The 17618-nt window shown below is 32.1% G+C and overlaps 1 protein-coding gene across 4 annotated transcripts in view; it reads left to right on the forward strand.

Annotated features, from left to right (window-relative positions):
* Positions 1–1230: 1230 nt before the first annotated feature.
* LOC134691335 (diacylglycerol kinase theta-like) overlaps positions 1231–17618 on the forward strand; it is a 40071-nt gene continuing 23683 nt past the window's right edge. For 3 of the 4 annotated variants that reach the window (XM_063551796.1, XM_063551795.1, XM_063551799.1), the window contains exons 1-7: positions 1231–1646; positions 5346–5425; positions 5986–6088; positions 7215–7297; positions 8399–8530; positions 9678–9822; positions 13114–13221. In XM_063551796.1, the coding sequence (XP_063407866.1) occupies positions 1481–1646; positions 5346–5425; positions 5986–6088; positions 7215–7297; positions 8399–8530; positions 9678–9822; positions 13114–13221 (817 nt within the window). In that variant the 5' untranslated portion in view covers positions 1231–1480. The remainder of the gene's footprint in view (positions 1647–5345; positions 5426–5985; positions 6089–7214; positions 7298–8398; positions 8531–9677; positions 9823–13113; positions 13222–17618) is intronic. The other variant, XM_063551798.1, reaches the window with a different exon arrangement.

Here is a 17618-nt window from a genome sequence, read left to right on the forward strand (position 1 = left end):
ATTGTAACCTGATTCCCCATGCATGTAACCAATGTAACCTGACTTTCTCATGCATGTAACCATTGTAACCTGATTCTCCATGCATGTAACCATCGTAACCTGATTCTCCATGCATGTAACCATTGTAACCTGATTCTCCATGTATGTAACCATTGTAACCTAATTCTCCATGTATGTAACCATTGTAACCTGATTCTCCATGCATGTAACCATTGTAACCTAATTCTCCATGCATGTAACCATTGTAACCTGATTCCCCATGTATGTAACCATTGTAACCCGACTTACCATGCATGTAACCATTGTAACCTGATTCCCCATGTATGTAACCATTGTAACCCAACTTCCCATGCATGTAACCATTGTAACCAGATTCTCCATGCATGTAACCATTGTAACCAAACTTTCCCATGCATGTAACCATTGTACTCAGATACACCATGCATGTAATCATTGTAACCAGATTCTCCATACATGTAACGAGATTCCCCATGCATGTAACCATTGTAACCAGATTCTCCGTGCATGTTACCAGATTCCCCATGCATGTAACCTGATTTCCCATGTATGTAACCATTTTGTAACCAGATTCCCCATGCATGTAACTATTGTAACCAGATACCCCATATATGTAACCATTGTAACCAGATTCCCCATGCATGTAACCATTGTAACCAAATTCCCCCTGATTCTCCATGAATGTAACCAACCTGATTCGTCATGCAAGGGTTGACCGGGTTGCCATGGTAACAGAAATTGCATGTGTGTAACCAGTGTAACCAATGTAACCATTAGGTGAAGGAAAGTTACAAATAAACTGGAGAAGAAATTGCATGTGTGTAACCAGTGTAACCAATGTAACCATTAGGTGAAGGAAAGTTACAAATAAACTGGAGAAGTTGTGAATAATCAATGATAGTTTGTATGGGTGTAACCAATGTAACCAATGTAACCATTATGTGAATGGGGGTTACAAAACAAGATACCTATATTCAGGTGCACATTTTGTGCCTTATATGTGTGTATTATATGTCTCTGGTGCATATAATTAGAAAATCTTTATTTTTAAATTTCACAAATCAATCAATCACATTCTAAGTAGCTTATAAATTCGGCGTATATTTGGTTGTTTCTAAAGAAAATGCGAAGCTAATGTTCTATTTTCTTCGTATTATATTTGTAAGATCAATGGCATCGATCGATTGCTCAGCATCCCCCGGCGCAGGCTTTGAATCCGACTCTCCGCGGAATGTAGCCTCTTTTTCATGTCACATCCCTCATTTCCGTGGAAGAGAGTAAAAATGGTTCGATTAAGACAGTTAATACATGTTTTTCAACTCACTGGAATATATAAAACCTCAAAATGACGTGTTTAGTACATTTTCCATGTTTTCAATCCACCTGTTCACGAATTGTTTCGCCCGGACAAAGCTGAATGGGAGATGTGTATTGTCACTGAAGGTTGATCATCTCCGTTCTAATGGATGATTCGGAAAACATGGTCCGCGGACAGGGTGGAGGAATTACCCCGGACGACCCCGGACACGGGCATTTTTTCATCAAGAAGACTTTTCACAAGCCCACTTACTGTCATCATTGTACCGATATGTTATGGGGGCTTATAGGGCAAGGATTCGTCTGTGAAGGTAAGGTCCCTCCAAGATGTCAGTATAAACAGCCGGTTGAACGCCACCTCATTAAAATACGGTGAAAAATAAAGTACACACGTTTATTAATTGGACCAGCTAATGCTATTTAGATGCATTAATGGTTTAATCAATTTTCTGCAATTAAAATCGTACATATAAATTGGATTTGTATACTAGGTGACGAGGCGAATTTATAATGTGCTTTATGTTTATTGGGTCGTAAGTCAATAATAAACAAGCTTCCCTGATAAACAATTGAACCCACTCATTCATGTCAAAATATTTCATTCATTGTCACCTGACCTAATTCATTTCCTGTATGTTTTTACCACAATTGAAACAACATCATCAATTTCATACTGTATTGACCTCATTTAAAATGCAATTTACATTTGCATATGTATGTATTTATAAAGAATGCTGAATAAAAATGTGATAATTTGTTGATTTTTGCCTTTTTCATCACAATAACATTGGATTATAAGTATTCTTAATGAAATTAAAGATATTTTACACCTTTGTATAAAGTAAAATTGTTTTATCATTACAAATTACATGAATTAATTTATATTATCAACTAGGTATGCACCTTACATAAATAATTCACATACATGAAAAGGGGGAGGCTTGTTTATATCTTTGATTTGGACAAAATTGAGTTGGTTTTCTGAAACAAATATATGAAATATACAATGATATATTACATTTATAAGAATTATATTTATCATTTATTGTTAATTGGCCATTCAGACATCTTATAAATATCCTGTCTTATTCATTCAAACTTCATTTTCTCACACACTGGTAAAGAGTCTAGTAAATAGAAATAGGGAAGCCAAGAGGTCCCTCACATTCAGTTTCAAAATCACATAGATAAAATTTATTATTTCACTCTGCTATTCTCTTATCATACAAATGGAATAATTACTGAGGCAATTGTGATACTCTCCTTAACAGAAAAAGAAACAGAACTTTCTTACCGTAAACAGAGGTAGTCTTAGGCTAGACAGTGCAACACTTTTTGTGTGAAAGGTCATATTAATGCTGTTCAGAAATATGAAACGTTTGCCACATCAAATAATTTTGAATAATGATATGGGTGTTATACTACGTAGTGTTGTAGTGGTCGTACATTTTGTTTATTAGGGTCAATTGAAAGGAAACGAATTAATTATAGAAGGATTGGAAACCAATGTATTCAAATTAGATATAGATTCCTAAGGCAAAACAAAAAAATATGTGTTTACTGTCATTTTCAGAAAAGAATATATGGGTAGATACTTGTACAGCTTATATTCAAATAGAAACTGAAATTTTTAAATATTTTCTTTTATTTGATCTGAAAACTAGCATGACTAGTGAATGACATTTAAGACAAAGTGGTATTATTACCAATGAGACAACTCTTTACAAGAGACCAAATGACACAGAAATTAACAACTGAAGGTCAAAGTACATTTTACAACCTAACCTTCAACAATGAGAAAAACTCAGACTATTTCCGTTTTTTGATCTAAATCATATCTAATATTATATTTACCTATGTTTCTTGGTTTAGGATGTAATAGAAACTGACAGGGAGTATTAGCTCATACTTTGTGAAGATCGTACAATATCCTTTTCCCTCTGTCTGTCTGTCTACATGGTCTATGCAGAACAACCAGTTTGCATACTAAATCATTAGAAAAATACATCCCACCATTGCATTTCATGCAATACTATATATATATATCAGTCTAAAGATTTGCACAACGGTACTGATATAAGGTGTTATTAAACGAAAATGTTGTTATAAAATCGTGTTGACAAATATTTCGGCTCAACAAATGGCCTTCTTCTTGTGTCACAAGTTTTAACAATACAGATTTGCACAACGGTACTGATATAAGGTGTTATTAAACGAAAATGTTGTTATAAAATCGTGTTGACAAATATTTCGGCTCAACAAATGGCCTTCTTCTTGTGTCACAAGTTTTAACAATACAGTATTGTTAAAACTTGTGACACAAGAAGAAGGCCATTTGTTGAGCCGAAATATTTGTCAACACGATTTTATAACAACATTTTCGTTTAATAACACCTTATATCAGTACCGTTGTGCAAATCTTTAGACTGATATAATTTTTTCCTTATCTGCATAGTATCGCCTATTCTAGACGATCCGGTACATAGTAAATTTGCTGGTTGGTCCTTTTTATAGACTTTTATATATATATATATATATATATAGTACTCTACTCTTGACAATTACAATTGAAAGTATAAGTGTTTTTAAGTGGATGAATTGATGGCTGTTCAACTTCCAGTGGCAACTTAAATGTAGATTCAGAATGAGATCATGTTACTGTGATATAAATATGAACATTTCTTTGGTTACATCTTTTGACATCAAACTCAGACTTCTCTATGTTCTCTTTTAATGCATTTATTTTTCTGCATTGGCTAGAGGTACTGGGGGAGGGTTGAGATATCATAAACATGTTTAACCCCACCACATTTTTGCGCCTGTCCCAAGTCAGGAGCCTCTGGCCTTTGTTAGTCTTGTATTATTTTTAATTTTAGTTTCTTGTGTACCATTTGGAAATTAGTATGGCGTTCATTATCACTGAACTAGTATATATATTTGTTTAGGGGCCAGCTGACACCTCCGGGTGCAGGAACTTCTCGCTGCATTGAAGACCTGTTGGTGACCTTTTGCTGTTGTCCTCTCTATGGTCGGGTTGTTGTCCCTTTGACACATTCCCTATTTCCATTCTTAATTTTATGATGAACCCTACTTTGTTCTAAACTAACAGTCCGTAATTATCACAAGGTAACAGTCTGCATAAAGACATGTCCCCCTTACTGTACACATTATTTTACCTCCGAGCCGACCAGTCTTTGCTCCTACTCCTTGTTTATACTTAGTGCCTATATAATTAGCATCATAATGATATGTGTACCTAATTTTAAATATTACCTCGTTTTAAAATTTTAAAATATAACTATCACATTATTATGAGTAGAGAAATATCGTATTCCACTGACGGAGGTAGAATCTATAAATACTATCTTTTTACTAATCTCCTCTTGTCCAGCTTTACACTCTAACAGAAGTATATCTTAAGTGATTGACTTGAAGCTGGTCTAATTATTAAAAATGGTGGTCTGACAATGTCTGAGCCGGTGCCCTTAAGCATTGTTTAGGGATGAGATGGTACAGGGACCCTTTGTGGCCTAGTGGTCTAAGTTATTAAAACTACTGTATCACTAGACTGTCAACACTGAGGTTGTAAATTTTTATGTAGCATGAGGCAGGTGCACTCAACTTGAATATTTGATTTGAAAATGAATGTACAAAATTAAATTAAAAAAATTAAAATGTACAGTAGTTGTCATTTGTTTATGTTATTTATACGTGTTTCTCATTTTTTATATGGATTAGACCGTTGGTTTTCCCCTTATACTTGTAATTTTAGGGCCCTTTATAGCTTGTTGTTCGGTGTGAGCCAAGGCTCTAGGTGTTGAAGGCCATACATTGACCTATAATGGTTTACTTTTATAAATTGTTATTTGGATGGAGAGTTGTCTCATTGGCACTCGCACCACATCTTCCTATATCTATTTAAAGGATATTAGATATATATTTTTAAAAACATGTACAGGTACATTTTAAAGAGTAAAATACAAACTAAAAATGTATAATTTTTTTTTCAGTTTGTAATTTTGTTGTCCATGAAAGATGTTTAAAAACAGTTGTCTCAGCTTGTTCTAGTATTGCTACTAATTTGATTAAGGTAAGTTCTTAATTGCTTATGCATGAATGTATGAAAGTTAGAATAGATAGACGATGACTGCCAACTCCAAAAATAAGCAGAGATTTTGAAAAAAAATTCATCATATAGGAGTTATTGCCCCTGAACGATGATTTTTTTTGTCAATTATGTTGAAACTATAATAAATAGAGAGAAACTCTACTGAGTAAAACAATCAGAAAAAGTCCATGTTCAAAACTATCAATTTACCTTGTATAGTAGTTATTGTCCTTTATTAACATTTTTAGTAAAGGGAAAAGTTAGCTTCACTTATCACTTGGTGGCAATAGATTGTATATTGTACACAGATTTGACGTAACCAAGAAATTAAATGTTTACAAAAATACAAATACTCTTATTTAACAAAAATGATATCCATGAAAATAGATGAAATCAGCTAAAAACAGGAATTCTTAGTCTTCTGAAAATTTAACAAATTCTGTCAGATTACTTTAATTGATGTTTGCTTAATTAACATTAAAAGTCAACTAGTTCAAGCTGCAAGATTACAAGTCAAACTACAGTTAAAGTTGTTTTTGTAGAATCCAGTAGCCCATAGTTGGTCAGAAGCAGGCCATTTTAAAAGAAAATTTTGTAATGTTTGTCGTAGGCGATTGGAGGATAGTCAAGCTATCCGATGTGAAAGTAAGTTCTATATTTAGAAAGTCGGTGAAACTATTATATGTATTTGATGTGAAAGTTAAGTTTTATATTTAGAAAGGAAGTGAAAGTAAGTTCTATATTTAGTAAGTCGGTGAAACTGTTATATATATATGATGTGAAAGTTAAGTTTTATATTTGGAAATGGGTGAAACTAATTATAAGTTCTATATTTAAAAAGTTGGTGAAACTATTTGATGTGAAAGTTTAGTTCCTATATTTGGAAATGGGTGAGAGTAAGTTCTATATTTAAAACGTTGGTGAAACTTGATGTGAAAGTAAAGTTCTATATTAAGAAAGTTGGTGAAACTATTTGATATGAAAGTTAAGTTCTATATTTAGAAAGTTGGTGAAACTATTTGATGTGAAATTAAGTTCTATATTTAGAAAGTTGGTGAAACTATTTGATATGAAAGTTAAGTTCTATATTTTGAAGGTTGGTTGAACTATTTGATGTGAAATTAAGTTCTATATTTAGAAAGTTGGTGAAACTATTTGATGTGAAAGTTAAGTTCTATAATTAAAAAGGAAGAGTAATTTATTTAGAAAAAGGGGTTATACTTCTACAAGTTTTATTTTATCTTCTCTCAATGAAATTGAAAAAGATAAAATGAGACATGCTGTTACTGGCAGATTTCCATTGGTTCCAGTTGTATTACAAACAATGAAATAACCCACATGACCCACAAAACAAAAGGATTCTGAAATGGTCTATACTCCAGTTTGAAAATAGGATAGTGAATATTATGCACATGAAGTCTGTATATGTTTGTGTTTTGTTTGATTTTTCATTACGAGGGCCTCAGGGAAGATTAGTTATGTAGCTAACTGTGTAACCCTCTTAAAATAAAGTATTGTTGTTGTTGTTGTTGTTGTTCCCATATCCACAACTCCAGTCTTCAAGCAAAACTTTTGAATCTACAGATGCCAGAAGCTGAATATTATGAAAATTTTAGTCCTGTGTATATAATTTTTACAAGCCGGGTCTGGTGGACCTGTGGTTGAATGAAAAGACTGCCATTTAGATATTCTGTTTTATTATTTTTCTCTGGATAGTTTTGGAATAATTGTACCTCTTTTAATATTATGTATTATTTTTTTTTCTCCACAGTTTGTGAATATTATGCACATGAAGACTGTTCCGATTTCTCTGTCAGTGATTGTAAAGAATGTGCAACTTATGGTCCACATAAGGTACAGTTATTATTGTATTATATTTTCAAATCTGTATTTTTGTGGTCAAGTACTTATGTCAGCGTTGTCCAAAGACAGATGGTTTCTGGATAATAACTTTAGTATAAGTTAATAGAAATCAATTAAGTTTTAACAGAATGTTTATAACTTCAAAAGGAAGGTTGGAATTGATTTTGGGGGTTATGATTCCAAAGGTTTAGGAATAAAGGGCCTAAAAGGGGCCCAAATAAGCATTTTTGTAGTTTCCAGTCAATAACTTGTGTTTAAGTATACCACACGTTTCCATATTACAAAGGGATGGTTATGGGGGTTATGGCTCAAATCTTTAAGCAAGTAGGGACAAAAAAAAATGGAAAAACAAGAGTTTTTCTGGTTAAAGGACAATTTAGACAATTTAAAAGCAGCATAAGGGAGGTAATCCAATTCCATTCAAAGAATACTGTTATATATGTTTGATTACCTCCCTTACACTGCTTGAAAATTATGTATTAAGAAATGATGATTGTCTTGAGATGATTAGCTGTAAATATATTATCAGAAGTTACTATTAATTAATATTAGTTTTAACCATGACTGTATGTCATTTTATATTTTGATATTTGATGATGTATTTAAATGAGTAGTTATTGTTGCAAACACCATTAGAAATTAAAATTGAGATTATTTTTGGATAAAGGGAAAGGGAGAGGTGACAAAAATTTGGGAGGAGGGTACATTTCTTTCTCATTTAAGAATTCAGAAGTTAAAAAGAAAATATCTCTAAACATTTTCTTTTTAGGGGATTAATGTTCAACAGCATAGTATATTGCTCAAAAGCAAAAACATTTTTTAAAGTTTATTTGACCAAATTCATTCTTTGTCAGAAACCTATGCTGTGTCAACTATTTAATCACAATTCAAATTCAAAGCTGTATCAAGTTTGAATGTTGTGTCCATACTTGCCCCAACTGTTCAGGGTTCAACCTCTGCGGTTGTATAAAGCCTCCCCAGCGGAGCATCTGGTCTGGAATGTGTCCAAAACAATTATTACCTTTCAACCCTAAAATTATTAGAAATCATAAGTCATATACAGACATGCATACCAATAATTTCTGTCTGTAGGTAAATGCTGTACAATATCACCACTGGAGAGAAGGGAACCTTCCAGCTAACTCAAAATGTCTGGCTTGTAAGAAGACTTGCTGGTCATCAGAATGTTTGTCAGGCATGCGATGTGAATGGTGTGGAGTTACGGTAAGTATGTCAATTCTAGTGAAACACTCAACTCAGTGATTCGGGAAACACTGGACTCAGTGATTCGGGAAACACTGGACTCAGTGATTCGGGAAACACTGGACTCAGTGATTCGGGAAACACTGGACTCAGTGATTCTGGAAACACTGGACTCAGTGATTTAAGGTTGCATTAAGTTATGTGTAATCATCTTTACAATTTGTTATGATAGTCAATGAGACAACTTTAACAGGGTTGGATTGGGAAAACAAATAATATATTAATTTAGGACTTAGAAATTCTTAGCTAATGTACAGGAAGGTTCCAAATTAACAGATAATTTGTAAATGATTGTTCTTTATTGTAGGATTAGATGTAAATAAATACTCATTTGACAAGCAGACCAATAAGATCAGCTGTTCTTACAGTTTATTACATTTTCATGTTTCAGGCCCATTCTAGCTGCTATAGACTTCAGCCAACAGAATGTAACTTTTGGGAGTCTAAGGGAGATAATTTGTGACATTTTCATATTTCAGGCCCATGCTAGCTGCTATAGACTTCTGCTGACAGAATGTAACTTTGGGAGTCTTAAGGGAGATAGTTTGTGACATTTTCATATTTCTTGCCCATTCTAGATGCTATAGACCTCTGCCGGCAGAATGTAACTTTGGGAGTCTAAGGGAGATAATTTGTGACATTTTCATATTTCAGGCCCATGCTAGCTGCTATAGACTTCTGCCGATAGAATGTAAATTTGGGAGTCTAAGGGAGATAATTTGTTACATTTTCATATTTCAGGCTCATGACTTCTCCCTACAGAATGTTACTTTGGGAGTCTAAGGGAGATAATGCTGCTTCCTAATTGATTAAGGGGGTCTAAGGGAGATAATGTGTGACATTTCCATGTTTCAGGCCCATGCTAGCTGCTATAGACTTCTCCCGACAATGTAACTTTGGGAGTCAAAGGGAGATAATTCTATCTCCTAATTGTTTACAGGGGTCTAAGGGAGATAATGTTTGACATTTTCATGTTTCAGGCCCATGCTAGCTGCTATAGACTTCCCCTGACAGAATGTAATTTTGTGGAGACTAAGGGAGATAATTCTGTCTCCTTATTGTTTACAGGGGTCTAAGGGAGATAATGTTTGACATTTTCATGTTTCAGGCCCATGCTAGCTGCTATAGACTTCTGCCGACAGAATGTAACTTTGGGAGTCTAAGGGAGATAATGCTGCCACCGAATTGTTTAACCATTCCTCGTATGGATGTTCCCATGGAAACAGTTCTTGGAATCAAAGGAAGGGGAGACAGTAAGTTTGTTTATTGCTGTTTCATGATAAAATTCATTCTGGATAATATTTTCAAAAGTGTACACCAAAACATTGTGATTTGTTTAAAATATCATAAACAATCGAAATTCAACCAATGATGTTACATTATTTAGGTTTTAGATTTGAACAGTGAGATTACCCATAGTTTTTTTAGATTCAGAAAAGCGGAATTGAACACTGTGCTGATTTTGCATATTTAGAACATTGGGTCCATTGTTTAACTTGTTTAAATGAGATTTTTAATTGACAAAATGTCAAATAATGTGGAAATTAAGTAATAATAGTTATTGGTTAGTGAGTGAAATTAAGTTCAATCAAGAGTACATTATTATAATGGTTTGAACGATTTTGCACCTTTGCCGACTCAGAAAGTCACATTTGTACTTCAAATTTACATATTAGGACATAAAATTGTCCAGCTAAAAAGTTATGTGCTACTGAAAATATTTTGCTAGCTGTGAATTTGCATTTAAATTTAAACAGGGGAATTTAAATTCATTTCCTGTCAAATTTTCAAAAAATTTTATGCCGATTTTTATTCCCCATTTATGGTCATTATGTTTTCTGGTCTGTTCGTCCCTCTGTCTGTTCGTTTGTCTTGTTGTCCTGCTCCAGGTTAAAGTTTTTGGTTGAGGTAGTTTTTGATGAAGTTGAAGTCCAATTAACTTGAAACTTAGTACACATGTTCCCTATGAAATGATCTTTCTTATTTTAATGCTCAATTAGAGATTTTACCCCATTTTCATGGTCCCCTGAACATATAAATTGATAGTGTGGATGGGGCATCTGTATACTATGGACACCTTCTTGTTTGTATGTGAGTAGTTTGTGTGTCACAAGATAGAACATTAGAAATTCCTTGTCCAACAATGGCAATGAGTCTTTGAAGAAATCCATAGGAATAAAATCACAAAAAATCCAAAGAGCATTTTGTCTTGTAAGGATGAGAACAAATTCTAACACAAAACAGTTAAGGTTTCAACTATATTCTTCTTTCATTTTCTAAAAATAGCTGTTCAGGGTATGTATGTGTGCATGTTAATTTATATATGTAAAACTGCATGTTATTGTTATATTGTTCCATAATTGATGTTGTTTCACATGCATGGTGTTTAAAATTACTGTGGATTCATTTTTTTTGGGGGGGGGATACAAATTTTTGGTGGATTTCAAAAACAAAATGCATATTTGATTTTGTGATTTGGTTCAAGTATCTTTACCAGCCTTAGGAAATTTTAATTTCTTTAGACATTTAAATATGTGGTTAACCTATATTTACGAAATCCACGAAAATTGGTATTCCACTAATAATTATGAATCCACGAAAGTTGGTATTCCACTAATAATTATGAATTCACAGTAGCTTTAGCTTATCCTTTAAATAATAAGTCCTTTTTACTCTCCACGAAGAATAAAATAAAATATAAACTATTTCCATGATGTTTTCAGAATTATGCCAATCAAAAGATGCTATATTAGTTTAATAAACACTGCACTATTCCAATCCTTTTAAAATTCGTTTAAAAAAATAAAATGCTCTTACCGTTTTTAGAGAAAAATTGTGGGTATTTTTAAATTCTCAACAATTTATCACACTATGGCATAAATATAAAGCCATGAATATCTACAATACAGCTTAGATATTAAGCCACTATGACCTACGCTACAACTGAAAAATAAGGCTACGAAGACGGACACTATGGTTTAGATATAAATATATGAACACCTACACTAAAACTAGATATTAGCTATGAAGACACTATGGTTTAGATATAAAGCTATAAAAACCTACTTTTAAATTAGATAGTAAGCTAAGACCTACTTAGATATCATTATAAGGCTAGAATGACTAAGTCAACAGTATGGCCTTAATATAAAGCTATGAAGACATACACATGTACACATAATAAGCTTACCTATAAACTGATAAATATATTGAAATGTACACCATGTCTTTGTTACAAAGCTCAGGGATTGAAGTTGAGGTTTTGGCAATGGTTGCTAACAGCTGCAATTTTGTAGCCAATATATATAGTTCTATACAAGAAAAGCAGAAACTTTAGAGGAGCCCACACCAAATTTTAGGGACCATTGGCGAGTGGTCCCCTGCTTATTTCAAACCCTGAAGCTATGAAATCCTAGTCTGTGGCTTAGGTATAAAGCTATAAAGACCTTCACTAAGGATTAAATATAAAGCTCCAAAGAGACTTACAAAATGCCTTAGATGGATTAGGCAATTAGTATAAAGACCTTCACTATGACTTAGGGATATAGCAATGAAGACCTACTAGGGATCAGATATTAAGCTAATGAACAGCTATACTATGGCATTTATATAGAGCTATGGAATATTCACTTTGACCGGTTGATTCAGCTTTTTTCAACAATACTAAATGGGTTTAGGCATAAGCTAGCCGAATCTGCCTACCCTATGACCAGGAAATGCTGTTTTCCCATGTGTAATCACAATGCTTACAATTACAACCTATAGATATAAGCAGACTAAATTCATAAAGAATCATAATTTTTATTGACATGGAAGGGTTGCCCACTGAGGCTAACAAAAAGCAAAAACAACATGAACTGTAGTGTAGTTCTTTGCATCATGTTTTTTTGTCATACAAAACTGAAGATGGCATGCTTGCTTTCAATTTTCTGAAAAGTTAGAAATTTTTGTGATGTTTTTATTATCGAGTTAAGGTTTCATGTTAATTAGAAATTCACAATTTACATAATTTGAATGCAATATTTCCTAAAATTTTAGCAATCTTTTTATTATTGTGGAAATTGCCACTGGATAGGTTTGGCGAAACATGAAAGTATTACTTATAACTAACTTAGTCCGATATGGTAACAATGTATACCACATTTTAATCTGTTGTTCAACAATCCCTATAATAGATCCACGCAAATGTGTCTGAATTTACAGTTACTACTGTAGATTCAGAAATTGTTGTGATTTTGTCATTTTAGACTTAAATGCGATTTTAATTTTTACAATTTTGAGAAAAAATCCTGTTTAATTCATATAAAATATTTTAAAATATAAGTTTTAATTTTTGAGTTTACAACTCTGTTGCATTTTTTGCAATAATAAAAACCTCGCAATAATTTCTGAATACTCAATTATTGAAGTGTAAATATAGTGAGTGCTCTCTTCAGTAGTGATAGATATTGTAGACAGTATGTAGTGATCTTATAAATTATTCCTGTTGTTTATTTTTTGTTTGTTTATGATGTAAACATTTTTATTTGTTGTATATTTTGTAGAACGTAAACGGTTGCATGCTGAAAAAATAAACAAGATATTGGAACCTTCAAATTTTGAGAAGCTATGGGAATCTGGGGCTGGTTTTTTCTCACGGTTAACAAAAAGCGGTATTTTTCAGTTTGTATTATTTAATTATATTTTTGTTTTTTTGAGTTATAGTTATTTTTACAATTGTGTTGATTTGAAGCTTAAATAATAGTCTTCATGCTAAACCTTTACGTAACGCCGAATCATCATCCCTTTTGAATTTTGAAAAACGTATTTCAAAAAGATTCTCTCTGCCAAAACATATTTGGTTGTCCATGGCCACAAAATACTCAATGCTGGGATTTTAACAAAAGTTATATTGACCAAGAACACATTTTGAATGTCTTACAATATAATTGCTGGTGTCAAAAAATATTAAATTTTACCACTCATGAACAGAAATTGCTTTGTATGGATCATGTGCATCATTCTTGGTGCCTCACACAAAAATGTGTTTTATTATTTTCCCCGGGTCTCTTATGGCTGTTATCATACCTCCTGCTTTTACTAATTGTCCTCACATTATTCACCTCCTATATTTAACCACTGCCATGTTGAAATGCAGATTGTTTATTCATATTTTTGAAATGCCAATTGTCATGAATTATACTGTTTGCCTATATCTAACAATTCAATGTGTTTAGTTTGTTGTTAAATACAGCAGAATTACAAATTTGAACAGCTATGATAGTAGCCTTCTTAGTCTGAAAACATTATGAACTTTAAATTCAGCTTGTGAAGTTTATAAAATAGCTGTTGCACAGAAGAGTAAAAAGCAAGATGTCAATTTTTAATTATTTTGCTCCATGTTAAAATGCCAGTTGATTGTTTACAGTGTTGCTTTTCAGAGTGGAAATTTAAAATGGTCAATCAAATTTCCATTCTCCTTTAAATGGATCACACTTTATTTTGATTTTCAAAAATGTAAAGTCCAGAATTGGCCATTTCAGAATCTAAAGCATGATGGGTAATTTCATTGTTCCTACCCCAAAATGAAAATAACTTTACACCATTGGATGGATTTCGATTGTTAAGAACATTCTTAAACCAATCAATATTTTGGTTTAAGTTTTTAAAAATATTACCCAAGATGCATTAGATTCTGAAACAGGGAATTGTATTTCGGGGAATGTGATCAATGTGAGAGAGTGCATGAAGGTCAAGCTGACAACAGATATATTTTAAATGATGAAGAAACCAGGGGAAGAGAAAAAAATTGAAGATTTTAAAACAATTTTAATAGAATTTTTATTTTTGCAAATTATCTCAAAAGTAAACTGTAAATTCAGAAATTATTGCGATGTTTTATTATTATGAAAAATCGTGTCGGTGTTATAATCGCAATAATTTAAACTCTAATTTTGAATTTTTTTACATGACTTCAATAGGATTTTTCTCAATATTGCAAAAATTAAAATCACATTTTAGTCCAATATGACAAAATTGCAATAATTAATGTACGCAATAATTTCTGAATTTACAGTAATAAAAAGGTTCTTTATGGTGCATGTGTTAAATAAAATGCTTGGTACAATTCTAATGAAAATTACCTAGAGGTAAAAAAACTAATATTTCAAAATGGCATATCGTTACCTACATGACCTAATGGCTAATTTAGGCTCTTAGAAGATTCTTATTTAATGTCAATATTTGAATTTGGATCAGTGGTAAGAGATTTCAATTTAGACTGAAAATTTCACAATGTAATCTATGAAAGTTGAGCAAGTTAAATTAGTATTCAAATATTTTTGCAATTTTGCAACTCTTTTGACAGAAGAATTCATTGTTTTTCTCTTCAATCAAGCAGTTATAGAGTAACTACATATAAGAACGTTCTAAAATCAATCATAAGAGCAATAAAACCTCACTGTATTCCAACTAAAATTACTGTCCGATTTGAAATTCTTCAGATAAAGTGAATTCAATTGTTGTATTCATATTTTTAATCTTTGTTTGTTGAAATATATCAAAAATGGTTTTCAGAAAGCAACATATCAATGCTGCCCTCACCTAATTTGAAAATTCAAACAATTGAAGAGAGAAAGAAGAAAAGAAAGCGTAGAAAACAAAAGAAAACCAAAACAACGCGTTTTGAAAAATGTTACAGTCGATGCTTCATTAGAAGTAAGCTAATTTTGTTATATATACTGGAGATTGGTTATTAGGCCAAACAAATATAATTCTGTTTCCTGCCTTCATACTTTCACTTTTGATGCCTACCCTAACCCATTTTATACACATTTTTGGTTAACATGGTTAAGCACTGTTTAAAGCCAAGTTTTCAGTTTCACAAAAAATCATATGACTTAAGTTGATTGCAAGTATACAGAATTATTCCTCATTTGTGGAAGTTAGATTTTTGTAAAATTGATAGTAGATATTTTGATTAAAGCACTGTTAAAGTATAAAACATTTCTATGCATACTAGTCAATGATATTGAATATTGACCAATTTACATGATATTTTTCTGCAAGGAGGCAAGAAACGAAGTATATATATTTTTTGGCCTTATTATGAATATTCCTTGGGTACTAAATTGTAATTGGTTGTATGTGCAAAGGGTTAACAGAACAAAATTTTAGTATGCGATGATACACAAATTTTAGTATTCAATGATACACAAATTTTAGTATTCGATGATACACAAATTTTAGTATTCAATGATACACAAATTTTAGTATTCGATGATACACAAATTTTAGTATTCGATGATTCACAAATTTTAGTATTCACAAATTGTAGTATTCGATGATATGCAAATTTTAGAATTCTATGATACACAAATTGATAAAACCATAAAATCCAGTATCCATGAAAAAAGAATTTTTTATCAGTCAATGAAAACTAGTACCCAGGGATTGAAATGAATCTGCAGTATTTCAAATTAAAAAAAAACCAACAAAGATGATTTAACTATATTTTGCAAAAATTCACAGTGGTTTTACAAAAATTCTCTAGAAATAAGTCTTGAACAATTGAGTTAACATTGAAGGCTGTAAGGTGACCTATAGTTGTTAATGTCTGTGTCATTTTGGTCTCTTGTGGACAGTTGTCTCATCGGCAATCATACCACATCTTCTTTTTTATGTGTAATTACTAGCCAAGATGCTTTGTTGGAAAGTGCTTTAGTCACATTAAACTTAGCTTTGAATTACTTTATTATAGAGGAAAGAGTGATAATATTCATCTAAAGAATTTTGTATGAATTTATGTTTACAAGAAAATAGGGTTGTTCTTCAAGTTTTCTTGTTTAAATGGAATTCACTGAAAGATTTTTGAAGAAAAAGGACAATTTGATAAATGATTTTATTTATACTGGAACAATTTGGCTTAAAAATCTGGGGTTTAATAAGTGGGGAAAATTTTTCATGCAACTACATGGATAAAACCAGGGGTTATGAATTCTATTTTTAAGAGTTTTCAAAACATTTCATAACATTACAGTGCAAATATGTTTTATTTGTTACAATTTTGTTGATCAGCTTGACCTGAGATGCTGGGTTGCCATAGGTGAGGGGTGATATGACCTTTATCGGGACTCCGGGATCAAGTGTTTTTAAGCTCAGGATTTCTGGATTGACCCTTTCGGGATCGGGGAATTCTTTTGTAAGAATTTCGGGATTTAGGATTTCAATTTATTTAAATTTGGGACCTCAGGATTTTGTGTTTTTAAGCCCGGGATTTCGGGATAAGGACCCCTCCTACCCTCCCCCATAGGTTACTAAGTGATTAGAACCTACTAGATACTAGTGGAAAGGTATATTTTGATGTTTAGCAACAATTTTGACAAAATACAAAGTTCTATAATACAAAAGGATTTCTTAATTTAGGTGATTGCTATGGTCACTATATCAGTTTACTGTAAATTCAGAAATTATTGCGAGGTTTCTATTATTTGCAAAAAATGCAACTGTTTAAACACAATAATTTAAACTCTCATTTTGAAATATTTTATATATGAATTTAACAGGATTTTTCTCAAAATCGTAAAAAATTAAAATGGCATTTAAGTCTAAAATGACAAAATCACAATAATAAATGCACGCAATGATTTCTGAATTTACAGTATGTTTTTAACCTATTTTTAATGATTTTAAGGTGAACTTTGAAGGAAAAACAAAGTCTAACTAACCCCCTCTCATTCCAAAAATGATATCTGGAGGGGAGGATTTGTTCTTATTATATCAGCCTCAACTTGACACACAGTAATAATGCACGGTTTGTTGGAAGTGATCATTAAATGAATGCATATTTATGCTTGCACTTGCAGATAATTCACCACTGAAATTGTAAATGCAAATTTGTTTTTTTTAATCATTGCTTATATGATATTGTCACATTTTTGTTGTATTATAGAAAATTGCACCAAATTTAATTTTCTGCCAGTATTCAGCCTCCACAATAAAGTTTCAAGTCCACAAGGCCAAACTCTCTTTTGTGAAAATTTTAGTTGGTTTCTCTTGGCTTGTAGAGAAG

This window comes from Mytilus trossulus, chromosome 11 (genome assembly GCF_036588685.1).
Source record: "Mytilus trossulus isolate FHL-02 chromosome 11, PNRI_Mtr1.1.1.hap1, whole genome shotgun sequence".
NCBI lineage: Eukaryota > Metazoa > Mollusca > Bivalvia > Mytilida > Mytilidae > Mytilus > Mytilus trossulus.